The sequence below is a fragment of the Crassostrea angulata genome, chromosome 2 (assembly GCF_025612915.1).
Source record: "Crassostrea angulata isolate pt1a10 chromosome 2, ASM2561291v2, whole genome shotgun sequence".
Lineage (NCBI taxonomy): Eukaryota > Metazoa > Mollusca > Bivalvia > Ostreida > Ostreidae > Magallana > Magallana angulata.
Genome location: NC_069112.1, coordinates 3,697,984 through 3,725,983, shown reverse-complemented (window position 1 = coordinate 3,725,983; position 28,000 = coordinate 3,697,984). Strand labels below are relative to the sequence as shown.

Below are 28,000 nucleotides of genomic sequence, written 5' to 3'. Positions count from 1 at the left end.
CCAACAATCCACCATGATTAGTCATTATAATTTTAACTGAAAACTAAACACATGCATCAAGTCCTAAACAATAAATATAAAGCAAAAAGCATCATTGTTCATTATTCAGCAGAATCGGCTACTTTACTGGTAGGGCACCTGTGCAGATCACCTTTAACCGGCCTATATACCACACCCTTATAAGTGTCCCCTGACAGTTAATATATAAATATATAAGTACCCGGTAATACATGCTGGCTGCACTCCTCCCCCACTAGGTAATTCTGTGCGTTACTTACAAAATCTGTTGTAAACTTTTCTCCCGTTCAGGTTTTAAATTTCTAGACAATTTTGTAGGCGAAGCAAGAAAGGTAACTCCGCGAGACAAGCCTGTTCTGGTTTGATGCAAAATCAATGGTAACGATTAGGTACATCATGTTATTTTGCTAAATTTATACTTACTTATCAAAACTTGAAACAAATTTAAGAGCCAAACAGTGTAAATTTTAAGGTACTTCATAATACATCATATAAAATTGTTAAATCTAGTAGAAATTTGTATTATAATCTATCAATTATACTACTAGTAGCTCCACTGGAAATTCAGGTTGACAGACCGTAGAGTTACAGTTTCATCCCCATATAAAAAAATGTATATTTACAATTTTTTGCACACAGTTTCGCATGGACTTATTAAGGAAAATATTCTGTAAAATTTTCATACATAAAAATTCCTGAGATATCTTTTACTACGTACACTAATTTATTACTTTACATGCCTCCTAAACACCATAACCATCCATGGAAAGTGAATTAAGCTATACAGCAACCTCTGGTAATATAGGATGCGATATAAAAACTGCCATGTAAGAATCTAAATATATCTCAAATTAGGTAAAATCCAAAGCCCTTGCATGGGCAGCACAAATTTTTTGTGTGCAATAAATATAGTTTTGTGCAATGGTGGAACCGTAGCTCTGCAGTCTGTCAATCAAAATTTTCCATAGAGCTACATTTCTGTAGCGTTTTGTATGTATATAGGAACAAGATTGAAGTTGACAAGCGTTTTATAACGTTGATATCACCTCACTCCCATAAAAACAACGAAATGTTATTCTAACAAAAGTTGATACAAAATCTCTCTGTCAATACACAGGGGCCAAGCCCGTTTTAACATTATTTTTTTGTGTCAAGCTTATGTTTTACTTTTATTATTATTATTTTGTAATCATGTACATTACTCATTATATTTTGTCATAGCTTCCATGCACTTGAAACTCTTGGCAATATACATCTGTTGAAAGTTTTAAACTTTATTAGCACATTCATTTAGAAGAGTGACAGAGTCTACTGCACTGTTCAAAACAAATATAGGCCTACACCCCTGTATAACCTATGTAGTTTTTGGATGAAAACTAGACCTATTGTTATTCTTGAGAGATTAATTAAATCAAACATGACCCACTTGAAAATCTAAATCTCTGCATGATTGACCTACTTTTCTTTCTCGGGAGTCTTGCTCCGCGAGGACTTTAACATGTCCGGGGTTTTGGTGGTGTCCAGTTTCCCGGATGTCGCCACCGTTGGTGTGGTAGTGGTGGTTGACATCTCGAGACTTTCGGCGGCGAGATTAGAACAGCAATTAACAGGTGCCCGTTAAAGGTCGGTTTCTTACGACTCTAGACTCTTTCAGTCTACAATGAAAACTAGAAATCTTCATATACAGCCATAGCGTGTTACACACAAATTGAACGTTCAATTATCCATTGTGTTTAGCACGTTGAACGCCGTGTAATAACACCGTTTGTCAATATCGCTTAAACCTCCGCCATTTGTAAATCAAGTTGCCAGGGATCAATAAAAGAGGAAATGTCACCGGAACAGAAAAAATATTTCCGGATTATAATTCGTTTATATAATTAAACTATTTTTTTTTAAACTGCTATATTGGAACTACGTTTTGTGGCTACTATCAAGTCTTAGTTTAAGAATAGCATCAAATCAAATCCGGCCCATGGGGTCTAACGTGAATTTATGTTAGCCATAGCTCTTTACTGATTAAAATATTTTTGTGATATGCAATCCGATTAAAATAAGATCTTTGATGCGCTCCGACATATTCGATGTCGCTAGCGTTGTGTGATAGATTGTACACGTGATATGTTACTGAAACAGAAATATCTTTACATCTTCCAATTTCAATTGGTAATTTGTGATTACAGTTTCTTAATTTTGTAAATATGACTCTTAAATCGTTTCGAAGTTTCTTAAGATACATTTTCTGTCGAAAGTTTTTCTTAAAAATTCTGTAATTCAAATATTTGGGGGAATTTTCTACGTTTCTGAACCAAACTTGTAACACTCAGCAACAAATTTTAGCCAGTTCATACTAGAAAAACGTTGATCAATCCGGACATATAGAAAAGACCGCATGAGTTACATGTATGTGTATCTGTCACATACATGTATCTCAACAATTTATGAGTGCATAAACGGACCCTCAGTCCCGTTTTAACATTAATTTCAATGTAGACATAAATTATGGTTACATTGAAATTAATGTTAAAACGGGCTTGGCCCCTGTGCCCTCAGTAAAGCATTTATAAAAATAGCGATACATTACATGCGCAAGTTTACAATCATGCGCCAATATAGGTTTAGCCCAATAAGTAATTATTCGTACATTGATAAAGATTATCAATGGAGATCGTCCAGTTTCCCCATAAACAATACAATTTTGTGTACTAGACTTAATATGCTGTACAAATTAAAAAAAAAGTTTTAATGGACTTTCTCTAAACTATCTGTGTATTGGAGCCTCAAACATTGCTTTTATATCAAATTCAGTTTCACATTTATTATTCGAACTATTAGATAAACAGGAAATTTGTTGATAATGAAAGATGTAATGATAAATAAACTGTACAAACGTCAAATTATAGCGAAAAATTGGCAGTTTGGGGATAAAAAATGAATATGTAAAATAATTATTCCAGTAAGTAACAACAAACGCCCCTGCGGGATTCGAACTCGGGATGTATACGGATCGCAAGTCCGACATTTATGCACTCGGATATGGAGTAAGTTACATATTTCAGTCCATAAAATCCCTTCAATAAAACGAAATGTCGTTTCGATCAGCGTTTTACTAATGGATCCTGAATTTGTTGTGGATACGTTTAGCCAGGTGGAATTTTCTTCTCGCCGTTCTGCATTGTGCATTAAAGCTATACACGCTATAATTTGCGTCAATTTTTAATAAAGGGGAAAATGTATGTGTTTGATTACTAATAAAAGTTACCTTTATGCTGTTAATTATAATGCTCAATTCGATCACGTAACAAATATATCAAATATTAAACAATAAAAAATATTTATTTTCCTGCCAGGAAAGTAATGCCTCCTCGTGAATATCAATCTATCACGTGATATCGACAGCTAAATTTAGTCTATCATACCACAACTGGTGAAGGGTCAACATCTTCATAATTGTGATGGTTTCACAAAGGAAAGGATATTTTCAGTAAAGCATAAACTTGTCCGATATACGAGTACAAACAAAGGAAAAAAATACAACACAGTGTGAGTAGATATGAATACTTCCTTTAAAAAAATGACGTAGACCTGTGTTTTCCCCTACGTGCTATTTATAGATCCTATAAGTGTTAATGCAGAAGTAAGGGTATCGTGAATGACAAACGTATTTTACTCATTATACATGTATGTATTTCAAATTTACAACTGTTAAGCATATTAAAAATCAAGTTGGATATTTAATTAGGCAAACAATAACGACCACCTAGTTCTCCGCGAACATGCGCAATGAGGTCGGTTTCGCTCTTCCTTCATCAATATTCATGAAAAGGTATATTTTCCTGGCAGGAAAATAAACAATTAAAAATCTATATCTTTGTAACGAGATGGAATTCGCCATTGTAATTTACAGATTAAGGATAACTTTTATAAGTAGACAAACACATGCGTTTTCACTGTCATTTAAAATTGACGTAAATTATAGCGTGTATAGCTTTAAACAATTGCTGCATGGCTTTGTATTATTGCGATTACTTGTCAGTCTTCGTTTTCGTTTAACATCTGAAGTCACATCTACTGCGGATAAAAAAAGGTTCTTATTCTACTAGAAATGTTATTAATATGGCTCTCCTGTAAAGTATATCCAGTGATAATCCTTCCCCTAACACAACCAATTCCAATATATTACGGAGCGTTCGGAGGTTGTATCACTGGCATTAAACTGCTGTTTGGTTCACTTATTATTCAGATGAATTTAATATTGAAACTCTTGCAAAAATAGACATACATTTGCCTCATTACAATATCAATCACTAAGATATTGAACTTTGTGCCTACAAGTGTAAGGGGCAATCCTGAGGTAAATAATGTTAATAATTGCATGTAGAGTATAGGCTGTGTTTTGAAAGATTTTATACAGATGCAGGTGCGGGGCGCAGGCACTGTAGTTATGCTTCCAAAAATGTCGTTTTCCCTAGTTATAGTCTGCATGTCCCAAGATATTTATACTGCACATTTGGACGATTTTAAATAAAAAATACACATGTATGTGAAAGAAGTGCAATTGAAAACGATAAAAGGGAAGAATTCCATCTTCATTGACATATTATTATTTTTCACTCGGAGAAATTTACAGGACCGCCGGAAATTGAATTTCTTACGGAAATTTACAATAGGGAATGTTTGCATCGTTTCGCCATTCGGAACTCACTCGGAATACCTCGCACAATTTTTCAACGTTATCATCCGGGTCTGCTGCAATACAAAATCCCCGTAACCATCACATTTTTTATCCGTGTATTGAAACCTGATAAGCTAAAGGGGGTGTTTTAACGGAGAAATCTAGGAAATTGTTCATGCTTCGAACATCGTTAGAACACCGGGGTATTTATAAATATCGAGTAATTAAGCAAAATCTGAATCGAGAATATCTTGGACCAGAGTATATAGGGAATTTAAAACAATAAAGTATGGTTGTTCTTGTTTTATTAGTCTCTGTTTATTGTGTGAGATTGATAGATAGACAGTGATCGGTATTTGGTTTATTTCTGGGAGAGTCTAGCTGAGGTGTGAGAGTTTAACGGTACGCCTGATTTATGGGAGAGTCTGTGGTGTTAGAGTTTAACGTACGGTACGCCTGATTTATGGGAGAGTCTGTGGTGTTAGAGTTTAACGGTACGCCTGATTTATGGGAGAGTCTGTGGTGTTAGAGTTTAACGGTACGCCTGATTTATGAGAGAGTCTGTGGTGTTAGAGTTTAACGGTACGCCCGTATTCAGGGAATATTTGAGAAATAGGAGATACTGTAGATAAGGAGGCATTTAATTCAAGTTCGTGAGGATTACCTGTGTACCTGTTAAATGATACTGTGTTGTGGTAAATATATGAATTATAGATAAACTTGTAAATATAAACAACAGTTGTTATATAATCAGTGCCGATGACAGGATCCGGCTTTCAGTACTTTCAGTACTTTATTTTGTGCTTAACCCCCCCCCCCCCCCCCCCCCCAAACTCCCAAAAGGAAATTAAAACAGATATGCCGCGTACCCGCCTTTAAAAAGAACGAGTATCCAGCTTTCAGTTACATGTAGTACTTAGATTTTTGCAGGCTGTAAAAATTGCAACAAAAATATTAATGTCTGTCAGCTTACACCTGCGACCAGGCACGTAGCATAGTTTTTGAAAGTGGGGGGGGGGGGCAGACTCATCCAAAAAATCTTGACAAGCAAAAAAAAAAAAAGGGAAATTAGAACTTTCCCAAAATCTTCAAAATCCTAATCCGTGGGGGAGGGGGGGGGCGCTGGCGTAGTATATCACTTCAATTTCAATCCTATTTTCTTTATTTTCATATCAATTTTATACATCCTAGAAAAAAGTGGAGGGGGGCCAACTCCATGATAATTCAATTTTTTATATGTAAATTTTTAAAAAATTAGTTGCTGCGAGAAAAAGTGGGGGGGGGGGGGGCTGCTACGTGCCTGCCTGCGACTGTACTGTACCAGTACTTATATAGGTGCTTGAGGACAGGATCCGACCCTCCCCCTTCCACCCCCCCCCCAATTATAAAGACCCCCGGGGCTTTACTCTTTTTTAAAATTAAATTATCCTTTTATAACATATTTCTAATCTAATTTATTCATTCATTGCCCAAAATAACCTAAAACAAACATTTTTTTTTTAAAATCAGACCCTCTGTGTATATAATACAAGAAGGTTGCTAACTTCGTCCATAATAGTTACCCCAACTCAAAAATTGCATTTGTATAAGGGGGAAGTATATATAGAACTAAAAAAAAAATGATCTGCGTCTGAGACTTTAATCAATTAAGCTGATTTGATTTTTAAATGTTACAAGGAATAATTAATACGGAATAATTAATCAAACAGTGTACGAGCAGTTGGTTTTTTTTTTTTGGGGGGGGGGGGGTGGGGTTGGGGTTCTTATGTTTTGTGTCATTAGCCATACCCGCGCTCTTGTGAAGTCACGTGATAAAGTTGTATCGTCTTCATGATTGCTATTGTAAGTTTTTTCTTTGCTTATTGTTTGTACTTAAATACTTATCATCATACCTCTGTTTCAGTGAGACTTACATTACACATATGTTTCAGTGAAAATCTTGTGATGTTTCGCCCAAGGAGCCACTTTTTGTGGATTTTCCGGTAGAACACAGTTTTCTCTACAACAAAGCTGGTACGGGTAGCCCTATCCCGAAATTTCGAAACGACAGGAATTACCCAAATAACATTTGAAAATACCAAAATGGCGTGAGGATCTACAGATATTACTCTTTATGTTTATCTAAATTTGCTTTACACAACAAAATATTTAATAATTAGATCCATAAACTTTCGGTTTAATAACTGATTAAAGAACGATAACTCTTCCAGCAGTTTCCTTATGACCGCATTTCAATTTACATGACCTAATTTTTCTCTTCTTTAATTTTTAAAACAGCGTAGTCAAGAATGTAGCAACTTTTAGAAAGCTACTCTTGAGTAATTTAAAATATTCTGAGTAATGTGCTATGTAAGGATACAGATTCTGTAATACAGTGAGGTTGCTAGTTCTGGGTCATGTCCGTCTGTTTGATAATTTGCAATATTTATGCCCCTCTTTAAAGAAGGGAGGGCATATTGCATTGGCAATTTCTGCTGTCTGTTGGTTGGTCGGTCCACTGATGGCTTCTGTTCATTTTCTTATATATATGAAATTTGGTATACAGTTTTATCATAAAAATATATAAGACAAGTTCGATTTTAGATTGTTCGATCGAACAATTTTTGACAGATTTATGCCCATTGGACTTAGAAAAATTCCAATAATTTGCAATTTCCGTTCCTTTTTTTCGCAGAGGTTGCACATACTGAAATGAAATAATAATGACGTCAGAGCGACATGTAACATTTTATTCAATTTAATTTTTTCATCTCCGTCTTACCTGTTATCGTTAAACCACAAAAATATGTTTTTAAGTAAACTGGCCATCAAGTTGGGAAGCTCCTTCAGTTTGAATAATAAGTAAGATTAGTGTTAATTTAATTGAGCACTTATCATTATGAAAAATTTTGACATATAAGTGAATGCTTGTGCAATATTTTTCAGCTATTAGTACTCGACCACAATTTTTACATCAACCGCTAGATAATAAAAGTAGCATGTTGAAAATGAGTGAAAATCTCCATCTCGAAAGGAATTGATTCCTAATTTCTGTAAATGTTTAACTTCAAATATTTTTTGCGGATCAAATAAAGGAAGGCCCATTGTTTGTGATCAATGTATTTATAAAGTTTTCTCTGCTTCATTACAGTGTGACCTGAAACTTATAGCAGTGACCGGGAATTAGAGGCAACCGGGAATTAGAGATGACCAGGAATGAGAGACGACCGGGAATTAAAGACGACTGGGAATGACTGGGAATTAGAGACGACCGGGAATTAGAGACGACTGGGAATCGTATTCACTGTATGAGCTCGTCTTCAAGAAAGCGTTTGATTTTGCTCTTCATCAATCTAATGTCAAAAAATGAAATGTGGTCAAGTAATTAAAAATAGACCATAGGCTTGCCACTTGAGCATGTATTAAGAAAATAACATTATTATACCCCCGCAAACGAAGTTTAGGGGGGGTATATTGGTTTCACCCTGTCCGTCTGTCTGTCCGTCCGTCTGTCCGTCTGTCTGTAGACGCAACTTTGTCCCCCCCTATAGAATTTTTTATTACTGCATGGAACAGTTTGAAAATTTGTACATATGTTGAACACCATCTGAAGATGTGCACCTGCAATTTTTTTTAAGATCAGACAAGATTTAATGATTTTATGACAGTTTTCATTTTCCTTATTCTATATATTGTACACTAATGTTGAAAAGTAAGGGAGGTAATCCTTACAGATTTTATTAATTAATTAATAGAAAACACTCAAAAATATATTTATATAAATACATCCAGATGGAGTTTTTTGTCTTTATGTCTTAATTAATGAAAAAAAAATATTTTTTATAAGTTCTCTATCAACTGACAATGCAAAGTTTTTGTTTGTCAATGATAAATTCTTAGGAGCTAATAAGAACATCAAAGACAAGTGTGGCTGAATTCATTTGTCCCAAGGGAGACATTATCTGAGCCATGGTTCAGATGGAGCATGTGTTTAGGGGAAATTGATAATCTGTAAAGTGGGTGATGGTTTTGGGGCTATTTTAAAACTGTTTCATGTAAACCAAAAGGTCTATCATTATAAGGAAATGAATAATATAATTATTAATAAAGAAGTTAAACTATTTTTAGAGGTTGTTTAAATTTATTTGTCAAGTAAATTGATGAAGTGACCCTATTGGGCATTGATTTAAATGAAATTCAAAATTACTGATATGATTGTAGTGTTTTGGCAATTTTAAAATTGTTTGTAATATTAAATTTTCTTTTTTTACATATTTTTACATAGTATGGTAATTATGGTAATGTTTTGGGAGTTTATTAAATTTAACAAGTTCATCAAAGAAAATCATAGTCCTATGGGATCAATTTTCTGATATGGAGTTCCATTGTGCCATAGGAGAAAGTGAGGAAAATTTGAAACAACTAATTGCATCTGTCAAGACTCTTATTAGAAAGATATTGAAAGTTTTATCAACAGAAGAGCATTGCTTGGCTACCGGTATTTCTATTCACTGCAAAGGGAGGGGTTATTGTCATTTTGTTGGTTTTTCTTTACATTAATTAAATTAAAAAAATATATCATCAAATACATACATTTGTAAATGTATTACTGTTATAGATATGTATTTACAGTGAAATTCTGACAATTTTGATTTTAATTTTTCTTTGTTAACTAATTTTTTTTTTTTTTTTTTTACAATTCTAGAAAAAAATTTTTGCATGTGTTCCAAACCTTTATTATTCAATTCAATTATTTGTCCCATTTGAAATTAGCCTAGCGGGGGTATTAGTCCCATTAGGACAGTTCTAGTTATTGTTAGAGGTCTCTTTACAGTATAATAGTTAGAGCCTCTTTACAGTATAATATTTAGAGGTCTCTTTTACAGTATAATAGTTAGAGCCTCTTTACAGTATAATAGTTAGAGGTCTCTTTACAGTATAATATTTAGAGGTCTCGTTACAGTATAATAGATAGAGGTCTCTTTACAGTATAATAGTTTGAGGTCTCTTTACAGGTTCCTTGTGTATCAATAAAGAGTGGACTGATGGAGCAAAGATAGAGTTTATGTGGTATAGTATTCATGTAATATCACCATGTTCATGTAGCTATACTGTGTATTTTTAGGTCACCTGAGTCACTCAGGAGACCCATTGCTATCTCACGTTTGTCGTCGTGTGTCATTTGTAGACATTTTAGTATACATCTCTTAAATGCGTATGAGGGCAGTAGTCATTGTGTTAGTCCTGGGATAAGAACTGTTGCCCGAGAGCATAGGCCGAGGTCAACATCAATTTCTTACCCAGGAACTGACAATATAACTATTGCCCACATTCCCATTTGATGATTGATGTGTTAGACGAGGAGAAACATATCCTTGTGGTAATGTCAGGGCTGGGATATTGTCCAATTATCTGCCCCGGGGACAGTCAAACAATCAGCCAGGATAAGGGAGATAGCCAATCAAATGTCATAAGCCAGTAGTTAATATAAATGACCTCATAAATAATTTGAAAAGTTCCCATTTTAAGTATATGTGATAATAGGTGTGAATTATGTTTTGTTATAGTCTGTTTTCTAAATGGGGTGAAGACGAAACTGCATTTTACATATATTTTATAAATTCATTGTAGATAAGAACTTACTAAAGATATGTGTCACATTAAAAAAAGTTACTAACTATAGGATCGATAGAAAGCAAATCCTGGGCAAGCCCTGTTTTCTAAAAACAGACCTAAAACTAAGTTATGATGATGTTAGAGAAAGGAACAAAGAAAACAAGAGTACATGTTTAGCAGAGAAAGTCTGTGAGAGAGAGAGAGAGAGTATACATGTTTGGCAGAGAAAGTCTGCAAGAAAAAAAGAGAGAGAGTACATGTTTAGCAGAGAAAGTTTTCAGAAATGTAGATACAAAGTGAAAAGAGAAGGAAAGAAAATTTAAAAAAAAACTTACATGTTTAGCAGAGAAATTATGAGTGATAGAGAGAGAGTGAAAAAAATTAGATAGTAAAAGTAAGTACAGAAATCAGAGAGAGAGAGAGAGAGAGAGAGAGAGGGAGAGGGGGAGAGAGAGAGCAATAGTACATATTTAAATGAGAGAATCAAAGATAGCGAGACAATGAGAGCAAGAGTACATGAAAAGTGAATTAAGGAGAGAGAGAAAGAGAGAGAGAGAGGGGAAAAGAGAAACAGAGCAATAGTATATGTTTAGGATGATGAGAGAGAGAGAGAGAGAGAGAGAGAGAGAGAGTATTTAAATAGAGGGAACTAGAGTAAATGGTTTGTAGAAAAGAAAAAGTTAGGCCAAATAAAAAAAATATGTGTGGTACTAGTAACATCTGAAAAAAATTCAAGTAGGTAGATGAGGATTTTTTTTATAGAATAGCATAGAAATATATAAAATGATTTTCTTTTTCTTAGTACTTCCTAGCACTACATTACAGGTGGCATTTGTATTTAGTGAGATAAATAAACTAAATCAAGATTGGTTGGGAGCATCTAGCTTTTAACTATGAAACAAATATTTTTAAAACAAATATTATTGAAATATAATTTTTGTTTCAAAAGAAAAAAGTATAAAGTGTTCGATATTAATTAAGGCTTTGGAGTTCACTTGATTTGGTTTCATTTTCATTCAGAATGCTATGGTTTGTTTTTTTGTGTTTCTTTTATTTTAATTCAATTCAATTAAACAAAAGTAAAGTCAATCTCAATATTTCTCATTTTAAATTTAAAAAATGATCTATATCTTGCAATTCCGGAAAAATTTGAAAATTGGCAAAAAAAAAGTTTAGGGTCAGGGGTATAAAATAGGGATGGTTGTGTGACCGGAACCACAGATATTTTTTATTTGGCCTCAATGGTTAACAGAGAAAGTTTGAGAGAGTAGGTAAATGTTGCTATTAAATAAGAAATGGAAGTGAGAAAGAAAAAGCAAGAGTACTTGTTAGGCAGATAAGTATTAGACAGAAAGAGCAGCAAGAGTACATGTTTAGCAGAGAAAGTCTGAGAGAGAGAGAGAGAGAGAGTGAGAGAGAGAGAGAGAGAGAGAGAGAGAGAGAGAGAGAGAGAGAGAGAGAGAGGAGAGAGTACATGTTAGTGAGACAAAGAGAGCAAGACTTCATGTACATGTTGCAAGGGAAAGGGAATATGAGCGAGCAAGCTAAAGAGAGAGAAACAAAAAACAAGAGTACATTTTTAGCAGGAGAGAGAGAACATGGGAGAATGATGGTATGAAAGAGAAAAAGACAGTTGGTACATATGTAGCAGAGAAAAAGTAAATATTTAAAAGAGAAAGTTTGAGAGAGACAAAGAGAGAGCAAGCGCATACAGAGATAACATGTTGCTAAAAAAAAAGTGAAAGAAAGCAAAAGTACTAGTGAAGCAAGAAGTAAAAGACCGAGAGAGCAGCAAGAGTTCAGGTTTAGCACAGAGAGAGAGAGAGAGAGAGAGAGAGAGAGAGAGAGAGAGAGAGAGAGCATTTTTAGCAGCAAAAAAGTAAATGTTATACATAATGTTAGAGAGAGAGAGAGAGAGAGAGAATACAACTATATATATATATATATATATATATATATATATATATATATATATATATATATTGAAACACAATAAAATCCACAGTGATCGGCGAGTTATAGATAAAAATTAAATAAGAAAACACGAAAAACGTTCAATATAGCTTAAGCGCTTTCATTTTAAAATCTTCAGAAGCTATATAATGGTATTATATAGCTTCTGAAGATTTTAAAATGAAAGCGCTTAAGCTATATTGAATGTTTTCTTATTTAATTTTTATCTATATATATATATATATATATGTGTGTGTGTGTGTGTGTGTGTGTGTGTGTGTGTGTGTGTGTGTGTGTGTGTGTGTGAAAGAGAAATAGACATAAAAAGCTGGCATACATATAGGAACCACGTGATGAAAGATTACTTGTATTTCTTTAGCAGAGAAAGTCTGAAAATGTGTCTTAGATGAGAGAAAGAAAGATGGAGGGAGGAAAGAGTGAGAGTACATGTTATGTTTGATGGGGAAAGTCAGAGATAGTGAGACAAAACGAGCCAGAGTACATGTTGATAAGAAAAGTGAATGAGAGAGAGAGAGAGATATGGTTTAAAAAAGAGTAAGAGATAGAGCAAAAAAAAGTTAATATTTAACAGAATAAGTATGAGAAAAAGAGAGAGGGAGTACATGTTGCTATTTAAGAAGATATGAAAGAGAAAAAGTAAGAGCAAGAGTACAAGTCATTAATAGGTAGATAAAGAGAGAGAGAGAGGTAGGAACAAGAAACAAAAGTATATGTTTAGCAGAGAGAGAGAGAGAGAGAGAGAGAGAGAGAGAGGATGCATGTTTATCAAAGACTGATTGAGAAAAAAAGAACAAGAGATAAAGTTAAAGTGTATTGTAGATGTACATGTTTTAAAAAGTAAACAGAGAGAGAGAGAGAGAGAGCATGAATATCTGAATGAGAAGATAAATAAAAAAGGAGAGTGGGAGAAAGTTTTCACCAATGTTTTAGAGTTTTAACCAAAAAATTTATCTACAAGTCAAGTGTTTTAATCATCAGATAGTAATAGATCATTATTTATCTATGAATGGAAAATATATAATTTTAGAAAAGAGTCTGTTTTAAATTAAAATATTCCTTACATACAAAATTTGATATGATATAAATCCATCAAATCATTAAATAGTTTTGAAAGAATGTGGTTGACATAATTTTAAAACACTTTATTTTCATTCAACAGGTTATGACCCAGACCGCCCACATCATGGACACAGCAAGCTCCCAATACATCACAGCAAGCTCCCCATACGGAGTAAATCAGTGTTCTAAGTGTCCGGGGGACACAGCGTACTATTGTGTATCGTGTCCATGTGATCTGTGTCCCCAGTGTAAAGAGAACCATGTAAAAGATCTCCAAACAATAGACCATAATGTTGTGTCACACCGTGATAAAATCAACTACATCCCAACACAAGAGGTCTGTGTGAGACATCCTCGCCATGTTTATACAAAGTACTGTGAACCTTGTCAAGTTCCTGCCTGTAATAATTGCCAAACACATAGAAAACACACTCAGATAGATGTTACAACAGCCTATAAAACAAAGCGACAACAACACAGAGGAACCATTCACACCATCAGAAGTGAGGCTCTCTTTTACAGACCTGTTCTCCTGCCACGAATCAAAACTGATTTCAAAACATGTTACACAGAATTCTCCCTCCTTCAATCAGAGATGTTAACAAAGGCCCAGAACCTGAAGGAACTCATTGACTATGTGGTATATGATCTATTGAACAATGTGTTATGTTACTTTGATTTCAAACACAGATGTAAAAAACAAAAGATAAAAATGATCAGACATATTGTCAGACTAAGGAGATATGAACACAGATATGTACAGCCAGCATTCACATTCAGTGCGCTACAATTCCTCTCCTTCACAAAGACAGCCCTCCCCCAGATACATCTTACACTCCACACCAGCCAGCTCTCCATGACTGAGTCACTCAACAAGGAGGATGTGATGGAGTCACTGAGTGCAATCCAAATCACAGAGAGAGGAAACCGACGCGTAGGAAACCAGTGTCTGCTGAAACTGACGTCTGGTGCTGAGCTCCATCAATCTCTCACAGTGACAGGTGTTGATCGTTGTTATCACATTTCCTGTGTGACATCAGACCGGGTCTGGGTCAGTGATCTAAACAATCTCATGTTGACAGACACAACAGGTGTCCCTCTACATCGTGTGGAGGATTCATGTAGTGGTTTTGGAATACACACAGTGAACAGTGAGAGTGAACTGATTTATATAGATAGGAATTATAACATCAACAAACTGTCAAAGGATATGAAAACAACCACCACATTTATAGAGAGAACAGACTCTACATGGGGACCAGGGTGTGTGTACTGGTCCCCGTCCACTCGGGATCTACTGGTCGGGATGTATAACTATGATACAAAGACAGGCAAGGTAACCCGGTACAACCAGAGTGGACAACTCACACAAACCATACAGTACCACAACACAGGACGGGGACTGTATAGTATACCTATCTATATAACAGAGAACAACAATGGGGATGTCGTGGTGTCTGACTGTGTTGGTTTGTCTGATGCTGTAGTGGTGACAGAGCGTGGAGGAAGACATCGTTTCTCCTACACAGGACATCCATCAGGATCACGACTAGAGCCATTAGGAATCTGTACTGACGCGCTGTCACACATCCTGGTGTGTGATGATAAAACCAAAACAGTACAGATGATAAATAAGGACGGTCAGTTCCTGTCACATCTACTGACAGAATCACAAGAGATGGGTGAACCACGGGGCCTGAGTTATGATGTCAACACTCACCGTCTCTGGGTCGGATCATGGAACAACAACAAGGTGTGTGTCTACAGGTATATCACCAGACAGGACGCTCTGACAGGTAAGTCTGAGTCATTATCATTCACATTAATTAGATATAGATAACTAAGACACACAGTCCGTGTTAATTATCAGTCAATAAGATACATGTAAGACATGTTTATCTGTGTGATTGTTTGTCAATATAAACAACTCATTGTTACAGGGTTAGCTGGGATTCATTGTTTATCTTAAATATACATTAGTTACATTTTTTTTATTAATTAGATGTACATTCACATGACATTGTATTTCATGTATTTGGTTAATTAGAATAAAAGGTCATCGTAATTACTTTTTGTGACACATGTATTGTAATTAGTTACAAGTAATTTGAATTGGTTTAATTAATTAGATAAATATTATTGCATGTGTCAATGTAATCAGTTTAAAGTTTTAATTTGTAGATGTAGCTCTATCATTACATATACTGTATGTATTAATTAACAGCTAATTAATGACTTGTTGTAGATGAACACAGACCGCGTCCTGATGGAGACACCCGATACAGGACACCTCATCACAACACAACTCATCAACTAAACGAAAGTAAAACTCACTGACGCATGTATTTGTAATCAGTTGTTTTGTGACATGTTAATTGACTTAATTTAAATAATTAGATAAATAATAAAGCAAGTGTTAGGGTAAGCAGTTCAAAGTTTTAATTGTAGATGTAGCTCTATCATTACATATAATGTATAGAGATGATTAATTAACAGCTAATTAATGACTTGTTGTAGATGAACACACACCCCGTCCTGATGGGGACCCCATGTCCAGCTCAACACCAGCCGTATAATGGAGATAGCTGGGATATTGACAGGTTGTAAATGTTTCTGTACAAATCTAGTCTGCTCTCAAAACCACACATGTTGTTTGTCACTTTGTTCAACATCTGCAGCTGACATTGAGCTGTGTATAATTCACATGGACTGTAATACTGACTCCTGTTTATTTCACACTTTGTGATCATCCAAACATGGCTGTCTGTTGCTGAGTGAGAAACATCATGTTATACAAGTTTTTACTTTGCTAAATGTGGAATATTATAAGAGATATCCACATTAAGTCTATAATATTAAACAGTATATTATATATTATATAGTATATAATTATAACAAATATCCAAACGACGTCTATAATAACTAAAGAAATAAGTGTAAATAATATTTATCAATTTGAAAATCTATCTTTGCATTGCTAATTGTGGCATTATTATACTCCATGTAAGGGAATTCTACGGAAATAATGATTTCAACCTACCCCTCATGAAGGGTATAATTTGACCCGTCCATCAGTCAGTCCTGGTTTTTAGCTCACCTAAGCTGAAAGCTCAAGTGAGCTTTTCTGATCACTTTCTGTCCGTCCGTCTGTCTGTAAACTTTTTACATTTTCGATTTCTTCTCCTGAACCACTTGGCCAATTTCAACCAAAATTGGCACAAATCGTCATTGGGTAAAGGGGATTCAAGTTTGTTAAAATAAAGGGACACACCCTAATTAAAGGGAAAAAATTAGGATTTAATGAAAATTTGGAGATATTTTTTTTTAAATCTTCGCAAAAACAATTTTGCCAGAAAAGCTGAAACTTGTATGGAAGCATCCTCAGATAGGTTAGATTCAAGTTTGTTCAAATCATGGTCCCCGGGGGTAAGGTGGGGCCACAATGGGGGGGGTCGAAGTTTTACAAAGGAGTATATAGAGTTTATCTTTAAAAATATTCTTCTCAAAAACCATTTGGCCTGAAAAGCCGTAACTTGTATGGAGGCATCCTCAGACAGTATAAATTCAAATTTATTCAAATCATGGTCCCTGAGGGTAGGGTCGGGGCCACAATGGGGGGATCAAGTTTTACATAGGAATATGTAGAGAAAATCTTTAATAATCTTCTCAAAAGCTATTCGGCCAGAAAAACTTAAACTTGTGTGGAAGTATCCCCAGACAGTATAGATTTACATTTGATCAAATCATGGTCTCTTGGGGTAGGGTGGGCTACAATGGGGAATGAATTTTTACATAGGAATATATAAAAACAATCTTTAAAAATATTCTGGGAAAATTTTCAGCCCAAAAAGCAGTAACTTGTGTGAAAGCATGTGTTGTGCAGATTAAAGTTTGATCAAACCATAATAATTCCAGAGAAAATGGCCATAAGAGAGGTGGGGGGGGGGGGGGGGGGGTGTTATATAGGAAGAGAAAAAATCTTTTTACTTGTACAACAAAAGGGGCTTGATATTTACCATAAAAATATGTGGATAAAAATTGGCAGATTTATAAAAAAAATTGAGCAAGATCTACTTACTTAGTAATTGTAAAGATATTTTGATTTGATACTGTAATGAAATAAAATATTTTAAGCAAGATCTATTTATTTAGTAATTGTCTTGATTTTGATTTGAAAACTGTAAAGTTAATTTGATCAGAGTTAAGACAGTTGTTGCTCGTTGAGCAATGTGGCCCCTTGGCCTCTTGTTTATAAGCATAACTCCTTTAAACAGCTGCATGGAATTTCAATGTGTAGATTTGAATATAACAAAGACACATGAATAGATGAGAATATTTCCAGGAACAAAAAGATCTGATTATTTTGTTCAAGTAATGCCCATTATTGATTTGTGTATTTAATGCATACTCTGCTATTCTTGATGTGTAGCAATGTCAAGTAATGGGGGAGCATTAGTTATTTGACTTTGCTCACTTTTTCTTTCATTAGTATTTGGTGTTATTCATTAATACAATTATTAAATGATGGATTTTGTTTCTTACAGACAAGCTGCTTTTTCAAACTCCTTGAGGTGGAGACAGTACAGAACCTGCTCAGATAATCCATAATTCTGATTGTCACTGATATCGACACAAATTGTATAAAAATAGTTTGTTGTAAAAATAAGGCGTCATCAATGGACTCCGTTTCTGTGTACATAAATAATGCGTCCGTTTCTGTGTACGGGAACTTTACATAAAGAAAGCGTCATCAATGAACTCGTTCTGTGTACATGATCTCTAGAGATATATCGCGTCATCAATGGACTCTGCTTTCTGTGAACATGAACTCTAGAGATATATCGCGTCATCAATGGACTCTGCTTTCTGTGAACATGAACTCTAGAGATATATCGCGTCATCAATGGACTCTGCTTTCTGTGAACATGAACTCTAGAGATATATCGCGTCATCAATGGACTCTGTGTTCTGTGTACGTAAACTCTAGAGATATACCGAGTCATCAATGGACTCTGTGTTCTGTGTACGTAAACTCTTGAGATATACCGCGTCATCAATTGACTCTGCGATCTGTGTACGTAAACTCTAGAGTTATATTGCATCATCAATGGACTCTGCGTTCTGTGTACGTAAACTCTAGAGATATATTGCATCATCAATGGACTCTGCGTTCCGTGTACGTAAACTCTAGAGTTAAATCGCGTCATCAATGGACTCTGCATTCTCCAACGTGAACTCTACAGTAATTGTTATTGATTTGCTAAGTTTACAGTATGTGTATGTTTTATATGATATGCTCCTGAAATATTGTCGCTTAGAATGGTGGCTAATGTGTGCTGATTCATTTTTTCAGTTTTGATTTGCAGACAAGAAATTGATTAAACACATTTAAAGGGGAATAACTCAAATTTGTATTCTTTTATTTGAAATGAAAAAGCAGTTATCCCCCTTCTAGTAATGTTTTCTAGAATTATCTGTATTTTATGTTGTTGATCCCTGACATTTTTTTTTGTAGGAGAGTTTATTGAATATCAGTCAATGTTTTATTACAAAATGCCATGATAAGTGTAATTGGGGATTTGGGAGAAGGGGGATTCAAAGTGGACCATACCCAAAGGTTGTTTTTATAAAGTTTGAACAAAAACAATGGCAACGTGTAAATAGCTGACTTTAATGTGTATTATATATTGTACGGCTGAACCATGTCTTAGATATCCTAAACCCTTTAATACCTGCAATGTTATGACAAGTTACATTATTATATAGTGGGATAAGGCAAATGTTATGTAGAACATGCTGTTAACACTCTGATACAACTGTTTGTATGGGGTTTATGATGCATTTTGTAAAAATATACCTAGGTATATGTATATTATTGGTGGATTTAGCACATTTCTCCGACATAAAAACTGAGTTATAATGATCAGGTAGATAGAAAATTCATGTTTATGTAAATAGTTTTTGAGGAATATTTTGACCGACTTTAAGGTGGTATGGGACACTTCCATGTTGTGACGTATTGTTTATCAAAATAAACAATAAAATGAATTATAATTATATAAGTTGTTTCTTTCCCAATATTGTCAACTAACAGCATAGCGCAGTGGGTTAGATCTGTAAGTCATGAGTTCGAATCCCGCTCGGGGTTTTACAATTTTTACCTCTCCAAATATTTTTATGTGTTTTTGGGGGGGTTAAATATTGTAAAATTTGAAAATTCTACACTGGTGAAAGTATTTCAATTATAATGTACCTTAATCTACATTAATATCGACAGATGTCCCATACCACCTTAAGCAGAATGGTGGATTTAGCACATTTCTCTCATATAAAAAACTTGGCTTTGTTGAATAGATAGATAAACAACTTGTGTTTCTGTTTAATATTTCATATATATTTAAATAGTTTTAAAGGAATATTGTGCTTATGTTCAAGTGCTAATATTCATATTTTGAGACATTTACAGTGTTTGTTTAATGTTTATGCATACCATTAATTACATAATTCATATACAAATGATTTTTTGGGGAGTATTATCAAGCTGTAGATAAAACTCAATAAAAGGGACATTTCTTTATAGTTGGTTTTTTTTCTAAGTAAGACAGTGCTGTTACATTTGGTACCAAAAGAAGGATATGATATTATACTTTATATACAAGAACAAGGCAATTATGTCTTGGTGCGAACCAAATCTAACTGTCAAACCAGTCTCTATCACCCCAGCGAATGCATTCGGAATGTTATCTTTATCGTTGTTAAGTATGTAATAAATCCAGAGGTGCTCGAATGAAAGTTCACGAGACTTCTGGGTCCACTCATGATCAGGGGTATACCTGTCAGCCATAAACCGTCACACAGGGTATGTACACTGAATACACTTATGCTGGGAAGAGAGGTTAATGTACCAGCAACCTTGATGTAGGGCCCCCTCCGAAGTCTTTTCAAAATGGGGAGGAGGGTGAGATAGATGTATGTGCAGGAGTTAAAACAGACTGTGCTAAAAAAACGCCCGATGCCGCCAGGCAGAAGTTGAACTCTGCGCATAAATTTATGAAGAGAGTATATGACATCAGACTGCATACATATCCATTCAGGGTTGGCGATTTGGTATATTGGCGCCGAATGGAAGAATGTGGAGTCTATCTGGAAGGATCCAGGTATAACTGTAAAGGCCAAGTCAGATACTTTGTTCATAGTAAAGTCCCGCAGAGAGGTTCGGACCATGCATCATGACAAATTGAAGAAATGCGAAGCTCCAGAAATACCTCGGTAACTATGCTTTGTAACTATCGGTCATTGATGAAGAGTCAAGTAGTGAGCCAAAGCATTACCCACGTGTACCAGTGCCAACAAGTGTACGTACTACAGTCCTGCCAACAAGTGTACGTACTACAGTCCTGCCAACAAGTGTACGTACTACAGTCCTGCCAACAAGTGTACGTACTACAGTCCTGCCAACAAGTGTACGTACTACAGTCCTGCCAACAAGTGTACGTACTACAGTCCTGCCAACAAGTGTACGTACTACAGTCCTGCAGACTACCTCCAGGCAATCTGTTGGTGGATGGCCGTATTTGGGGACTTGGAGGAGAACCAGAAATCACCAAGCAGTTACCAGTGATTCGGTGAAGTTGCAAGATAGCAAGGGCAAAACTTACAAACATTAGTCTCAGAAAAAGGAAAACTTCTAAAATTAACTGTTTGTGTAATCAGGGTAATCCCTAAGGTTTATTCGATTTTTTTAAGATGCGTATTAAATTGAGTTAACATCTGCAAATATGGTAATTTATACAAAGACTTATTTTCAGCAACATCATTAACATTTTAAAAAGATAATAGAGGTTCAGGAACAGCAGCCTTGAGGTAAATTTGCATTTAAACATGCACTCGAAGACAATTGATCTTTGCACATAATTTTTGTGTACGACAAAAAAGATAACTACTAAACCATTGAAAATGCTAGCTCTGATCCAAAGACCTTTGTGCCATATTTTAATAGATCCCAGAAGACCATAGAAAAATGAACATTTCTACTTGTCAATACTTTTAACATTGGTGAGATAAGTCTCTAGTAATTGGAAGCTTGTAGAATTTATTGTTTATAAGGGAGGGTGGAGATTACTATGGTGGGTCATCTCTCTGTTACATCAAAAGTTTAAAATCAAAGATTTCATGACACAACTGCAACAATTTTTGTTATAGTTAAGTTTGTAAATCTTTGATTTTAAACTTTTAATGTAACATCTCCATGTTTTTAAAATATTTATTGAAATCTTTTTACAACATCCTGGATTTTTTTTTGGGGGGGGGGGGGGGGTAAAAAGATAAGATATATATTTTTTTAAATATTTGATACCAGTCCTTCTATAGGCATTTTATTCGCCTAATTAACTCATCTTCTTCATTTACAATAAACATTTGTATGAAGACAATATAGATAGTCAGCTTATTTAGTAATTAAACAAGATGACCTACAAATAACTGAAAGCCGTCGATCATTCCGTGTGAATTTATATTCAGTTATGTGTATTATATTATTGTTTAATTTTGTTGTTGTGTGTCAAATCTTCTTATCTAAGTTCCGATGGTCTATTTCTTTTAATAAATGTCGGTTCCACCAAATAGCATTTGATTCAAAGCAAACACTTCATAAAGTGGGGTTAACCTAGGGTGGTATAGAAAATTGAAGACACATGTACTTTTACAATGTACTTCTTTCCTGATTTTAAGAACGGAACCTAACTTTTCAGTAGAAAGTATACATACTAACAGATGTTAACATTGTATATCCCTTGTTGTTTTTTTTGACAAATAGTTCATTTTATATTTTAAAAAACACAAAATAAATTAGAATGTACGATTGTATTTTGAAAATTATGTGCTTGTATGAAACTTAAACGTAAACGTGCGCATACTATTGCTAAGCCTGCGTTAGATTTTTTCCATGTTTTTGTTACTTTGTTTTTTTACCATGTTTTCTGTTCCATGTTTCTATTAAATCATTTTTTTCTTGCTTTTGTGTTTTGGACTGTAAATGATTGTTATTCTTCATTTCATTTTTTATTTCATTATTCAACGTTCTGTAATGTCTTTATAGATTAGTTTAAAATGTGTTTGTAAAGCTACAAACATTTTATACTATTGTTACATCTGTATATATATAATGTACATGTGCCTTATAATCTCTATAATGGAAAGACCTAAAATGGGCTATACTTTGCCAGCTGTTTAATACATGTCCACTTTGTATACTTATGTATATATTATCAATGAAATATTTCTTAAACTAACAGAAAGTAAGCAACCGTCGAAAAAGACGCAGCTTGACTGATGCAAAAATTTTAATTAACGTTATACGACAGGCACGTAGCATCAGGGGGGGGGGGGGCCAGGGGGGGGGCCTGGCCCCCCCCCCCCCCCCCCCCCACTTTTTCTCACAGCAACTAATTTTTTAAAATTTACATATAAAAAATTGAATTATCATGGAGTTGGCCCCCCCCCCCCCACTTTTTTTGACGATGTAAAAAATTGATATGAAAATAAGGAAATTAGGATTGAAATTGAAGTTATATACTATGCCAGCCCCCCCCCCCCCCCCCCCCCCCCCTCCCCCACGGATTAGGATTTTGAAGATTTTGGGAAAGTCTTATTTCCTTTCCTTTTTTTTTTTTTTCGCTTGTCAAGATTTTTTGACGGAGTCTGGCCCCCCCCCCCCTCCCCCACCTTTCAAAAACGATGCTACGTGCCTGTACGAATCATAAGGCGCATATATAATTGTAGGCCTATACAGTGTTTGTGTGTGTAAACAGTTTTTGCAGGTTATAGTATATACGTCCCTGGTTTTTGTTAATGTAAAAAAGAACAACTCTTTGTAATCGTTTATAATAACTGAACTATGTGGTAATTTCTGTCACGGAAATTAGTTTAAAATCCTCATGTGTTGAGAAATTCCACGTGTTTGTTACTTGGTTCAGAAAGACAAACCGAAAGTAAATATGCAAGGTTTGTTTATTTCCGGTAATGTGACGTCACGAATAACTCCGCCATATTGACTAGCTGATCGAGGGTGTGCCAAAAATTCACTGGAGAACTTAGTAAAATTTGAGGTATGTAACTAAGGTTGTAAGATATAAGAAAACAATAATTCACACAATGTGCTACTCAAGTTATGGACGGTTAAGAGCATATGAACGAAAGTCGGTGCACAAAACCTAAAATTGAAATAGGAAACGGATGACTCCCGCATCGCCTGTAGGATGCTGTGTGGGATAATAAATTGGGTCGAAATTTCCCAATTTGGTATGAAAATTGTTGAACCGGTTTCGATCTGTATCATATGTTATTTTGTTTAAAAACGTCTTTTAGCGCCAAAAGGACGCGGATCCTAAAGTTATTGGAGGCTATTCGGAAGTATTTTCACTTTTTCCAGACAGCATTGTATGGAGGAAGGGAAATAACTCCTGGTGCTGTCTGTGTTTTGGTGTAACAGGATGTTTTACTGAGAGAGAGAGAGAGAGAGAGAGAGAGAGAGAGAGAGAGAGAGAGAGAGAGAGAGAGAGAGAGAGAGAGAGTACAACAAACAAGTAGATGATACTTGGGTGTGCTAAAAGGTTACAACCTTGTATATTGTTAAACTCTTGAAATATTATAGTGGCATGGACTTGTTGGTACTAAAGATTCATTTTTCTCTGTGCAGAAATTGTACTTAATATTATGGCAGAGCCATTATTGACAAACACATGAAATAATTTACAATAACAATTCCGACAGCTTGTTGAAGTTTTTTTCATTACATGTAACAGGTTACTATAATTACTGTAGTTTTAGACTGATTAACCTTGTTTATATGCAAAATCTGTGAAAACAGTTAGTACCAATGAATTCTTCATGCAATTAACTACTGATATCATCTCTTTACTTGCCTCTGATGGTCTTTTAAACACCATCACCAGCTCCGTAAACTGAAGTGATGCAGTTTCTTTACATGTTAAATTGGCGACATTTGATCTCGATGTAAATTTCCATGGTCGGTAGCATGTTTCAGAGAAAGTCTGAGGCAAGTTAACAGAAGATATCAGTAGTCAATTGCACAAAGAATTCATTGTTAACAACTGTTTTGAATTTGCGTATAAATAAGGTTAATCAGTTCAAAACTGGTGCACTCTTTTCTGCGCAATGAATATACATTTTTTTTCAATGGGTGGCACTGTAGTGTAGCTCCCAGGTCGTCCATCCAAATTTTTACAGACCTGCAGATACTGTATAGTATCCAAGTAAGTTCCCATAATAGTTAATGCATTTCCAAAATAAAAGATGTCAAATCTGAACCAATTCCAACACATTTATAGTTTTTTTTTTTTCTGTGTTATGAAAAAAATTTAATCAAGGAAGAATTTGCAGATGCAGATAATCTATCAAAGATCATGGTTGAGGTAGATTTGTGATGATTTGCTGCATGGGACAAGAGTTCTATTGATTCAGATCCTCTATGGCTGTCTTAGCTCTCTCTTGTTTTCCAGGAGATATTGACTCATTTCCACACTTCACACACGTGTGAGTAAAACATCTTTGGTTTGCATTGTTTGCCCTGCATGAGAGAGGCGTGCATTGGAATTAATTTAATAAGAGAGTTTTTCTTATCCTTGGTTAACTTTCCACTCGAGGAGCATAAGCAATTACTTACCTGGCAGACTTGTGTATATATTTTAAGATATTTTTACAATGAAGGCGCGTCTTTTTTGTTGTTACCAGTTTTGTGAATATGCTGTAGGTCCTGTAATTGTGATATTGAAAGTGGAAAAGTGTGTAATTACAGAATGAATAAACAGTTTCAATTTGAAGGAATTTAGCTTTGATTTTGATAATTTGTAATTAAGTATGTAGTTCTTAATATTGTGGGACAGTTATAAGCTTACAATATTTTATTAGTTTATTAATTACGCTAGTCATATATTGATGATGTAATAACCGAATATTAAGAATATATAGAAATTTTTAGATATTGATGTCTTATGTAATTATTTTTCTTAATTTTGATGCCAAAAAAATCAACATTCTTGAACTAATTAAAATGATACCATTTATCAGCCAAAGTTGGAAGTATATTTTTGCCTGTGTGTGACATTTAGATTGGAGCTGATTATGAGAGATTATGAGAGATATGTTGTGCAGCCAGTTTTTAAAAAGCTTTGATTATTCTAGTAATTCAAAAAAAAAAAAAGTAAGCCCTTCCGGTATATAATCCGATACCGCATTGCCTAATGCCTAATGCCTAGTTTTGATGAGCCATATTTAGCAAACAGCATTAATGACAGACAATCGAATTAAAAGTAGAACTTCCAGTCGCTCCTCAGATGTTGGTACGTGGCGTGGATCATCCAGGAAGCGGTTGGAAGTCCTAATCTTTATTAGACTGTAATGACAAAGGGCAAAAAAGAAATTCACAATGATATTTATTAAAATTTTAATTTTCAAATCAATGATTACCAGATATTTCCTGTGACAAAGTGCAAAATAATAATCATTTAGAACACTGAGCAGAAACCCACACATTAGTCAATAGCTTGACTCATCTCTGCCATTAATTTTTTACTGGTTATTGGACTCGATCTGCTTTTTGTGTTTAATTGGTACCAATGTTACCGTACTGTAATAGGTTTCACACAGCCACAGACATGGCTATTTTATGATATCTAGTATTGACGTTGGGAAAAAATAATCTCATAACAACCTAGACAGAGAGATATTATACCATCCAAGATACTATGGGACTAAGATTAAGCTGGAGTTTCTTTTGTTGTACATAAACAGATGCATGTCAAGAGTTTCGATGAATCTGATTATTTACATTATAACACTTCATGCGCACCGAGAATTCAGCTTATTTTTATTAATTTTTAAGACATAAGTGTTTATCAGTTACACTGTCTATCTATGCATGTTGTATTTAATCAGGGAGCTCCTGTATTGCTGTAAAGTGTGGGTGCTGTGTTGTCTTTCGAACTTACTGTAAATGTATTACATTTGGCTGTGTATTCTATTTAGCGTTTTGGCGGAAAACGGCGTCCGCTAAATCAAGTATATCACCAAATGTAAAATATATAAGTAGAGTAATAGGTACACTCAGAAATGCGCTCAATCAAATCCACGCTATCTTGTTGAAAATTCATATTCTGCTAAATATTGTATGCGCTAAATATAGTACGTTTACAGTATTGTATTGGGTATGTACGTGAGTTAGAGAACCAGAAACATGTGTGAAGGTTCATGCTGTATTTGATTTGAGGCGTCATAATGAGGTCCATGTTGTCTGTGGAAGGTGCATGTAATACATGTTATAGGTAGCTGTTGTATAAGATATATATTTGTGTGGGTGAATGCTGTGTTTGATCTGTTGTCTTGTCTATAGAAGATGCATGTTAGAACTAGTGTATTGGGTACATACATTAGTGTATTGGGTACATACATGAGCTAGAGAACCAGAAACGGTTGTGAAGATTTGAGGTGCTATAATGAGGTCCATGTTGTCTTGTTGTCTATAGATGCAGGTCAAAGCTGTGTGTAGAGTTTGTGTACGAAGATGGATGCTTATTTAATGAAGTGTGCATGTATGACGTGTGGTAAAACTGTTAATGATGGAGTATACAGTGGAGTGAGCATTGAATATTTTATTTATTTATGGCCTGTATGCACTGTTATAGTGTTGAATGGGTGCATTTAGCCTACTGAGTCGCCGTATACTGGACCGGGCAGTGGACACAGTCAGTGTTTCAGTGTTGTCATCAGCAGAATAAACACATAGAGAGCAGATTGACTCTCTCCGACTCTATGTATATATTGATTCAGTTAGTTAGGTTTCAGATTACCTCCTCCATTCTAACTGACATAGTTATCCCTCCTGTCCACAGAATTAACACATGTAATGCAGTCTACACTATTTTTTTATTTGTCTCAACCATTTTTTTCTGATTTTTCTGCGTTAATTAAGGCAATTCACAGAAACACGCCAAGTATCCATTCGAAATATTAGCAAAATATGTTAATTTTTCTTGCGACATTCTGATAAAACCATTCCTTGCTTTGTCATTCAGTTTTGTGATAACGGGAATTAAAATATTTACGTTTTAGACCTCATGTTCCTTATTTGGAATATTTTCTTAGAGTTAAAACTCAGCATTGAAGCAATGCAGAAACTGCAATATACATTTTGTAATGCATATGGGCATTGGCATTATATGCATCCAGTGTGATTTCATTGGACAGAAGGAATACCTGCATTGGGTGAAGAATGAGTGGTACTAATTGCTTGCATTGGATGATTGCAATGATGAATAAAGAGTTGCTCAATGCAGGCATTGGACGGTTGAGGAGTCGTTCAATGCAGGCATTGAAAGACTGAAGAGTCGCTCAATGCAGGCATTGGACGACTGAAGAGTCGCTCAATGCAGGCATTGGACGATTGAAGAGTCGTTCAATGCCTGCATTGGACGACTGAAGAGTCGCTAAATGCAGGCATTGGACGACTGAAGAGTCGTTCAATGCCTGCATTACGACTGAAGAGTCGCTCAATGCAGGCATTGGACGACTGAAGAGTCGCTCAATGCAGGCATTGGACGACAGAAGAGTCGTTCAATGCCTGCATTTGACTACTGAAGAGTCGCTCAATGCCTGCATTGAACG

General features: G+C 35.0%; 2 protein-coding genes and 1 pseudogene across 9 annotated transcripts in view; 2 read left to right on the top strand and 1 right to left on the bottom strand.

The window, feature by feature from the left end:
- LOC128171550 (WD repeat-containing protein 49-like) overlaps window positions 1–1,849 on the bottom strand; it is a 29,402-nt gene extending 27,553 nt beyond the window's left edge. For 2 of the 5 annotated variants that reach the window (XM_052837329.1, XM_052837330.1), the window contains exons 1-2: window positions 1,478–1,848; window positions 279–374 (exon numbers count right to left, since the gene is read on the bottom strand). In XM_052837329.1, coding sequence (XP_052693289.1) covers window positions 279–374; window positions 1,478–1,587 — 206 coding nt within the window. In that variant the 5' untranslated portion in view covers window positions 1,588–1,848. Of the gene's footprint in view, window positions 1–278; window positions 375–1,477 lie in introns of all 5 variants that reach the window. The other 3 variants (XM_052837331.1, XM_052837332.1, XM_052837328.1) reach the window with 2 other exon arrangements.
- A 4,600-nt stretch (window positions 1,850–6,449) lies between these two features.
- Window positions 6,450–19,900, top strand: LOC128171376 (uncharacterized). Of its 4 annotated transcripts, none has more exons than XM_052837156.1 (8): window positions 6,482–6,535; window positions 6,625–6,706; window positions 7,824–7,978; window positions 9,688–9,742; window positions 13,422–15,117; window positions 15,567–15,644; window positions 15,839–15,921; window positions 17,866–19,900. In XM_052837156.1, the coding sequence occupies exons 5-7, from the start codon at window positions 13,425–13,427 to the stop codon at window positions 15,895–15,897; spliced, it is 1,830 nt and encodes a 609-aa protein (XP_052693116.1). In that variant the 5' UTR covers window positions 6,482–6,535; window positions 6,625–6,706; window positions 7,824–7,978; window positions 9,688–9,742; window positions 13,422–13,424; the 3' UTR covers window positions 15,898–15,921; window positions 17,866–19,900. The 4 variants fall into 4 exon arrangements, with proteins under 4 accessions (XP_052693117.1, XP_052693116.1, XP_052693115.1 ...); XM_052837155.1 differs by having other exon boundaries at window positions 6,625–6,780; XM_052837157.1 differs by lacking the exon at window positions 6,625–6,706 and having other exon boundaries at window positions 6,450–6,535.
- A 3,275-nt stretch (window positions 19,901–23,175) lies between these two features.
- Window positions 23,176–28,000, top strand: part of LOC128171372 (uncharacterized) — a 32,410-nt pseudogene continuing 27,585 nt past the window's right edge.

Bases quoted from the DNA above. Each gene is read 5' to 3' on its own strand.
- LOC128171376 (XM_052837157.1), top strand. From the start codon at position 13,425: ATGACCCAGACCGCCCACATCATGGACACAGCAAGCTCCCAATACATC. The intron at 15,118-15,566 runs GTAAGTCTGAGT...GACTTGTTGTAG, and splicing joins CAGACAGGACGCTCTGACAG to ATGAACACAGACCGCGTCCT. The intron at 15,645-15,838 runs GTAAAACTCACT...GACTTGTTGTAG, and splicing joins AACTCATCAACTAAACGAAA to ATGAACACACACCCCGTCCT.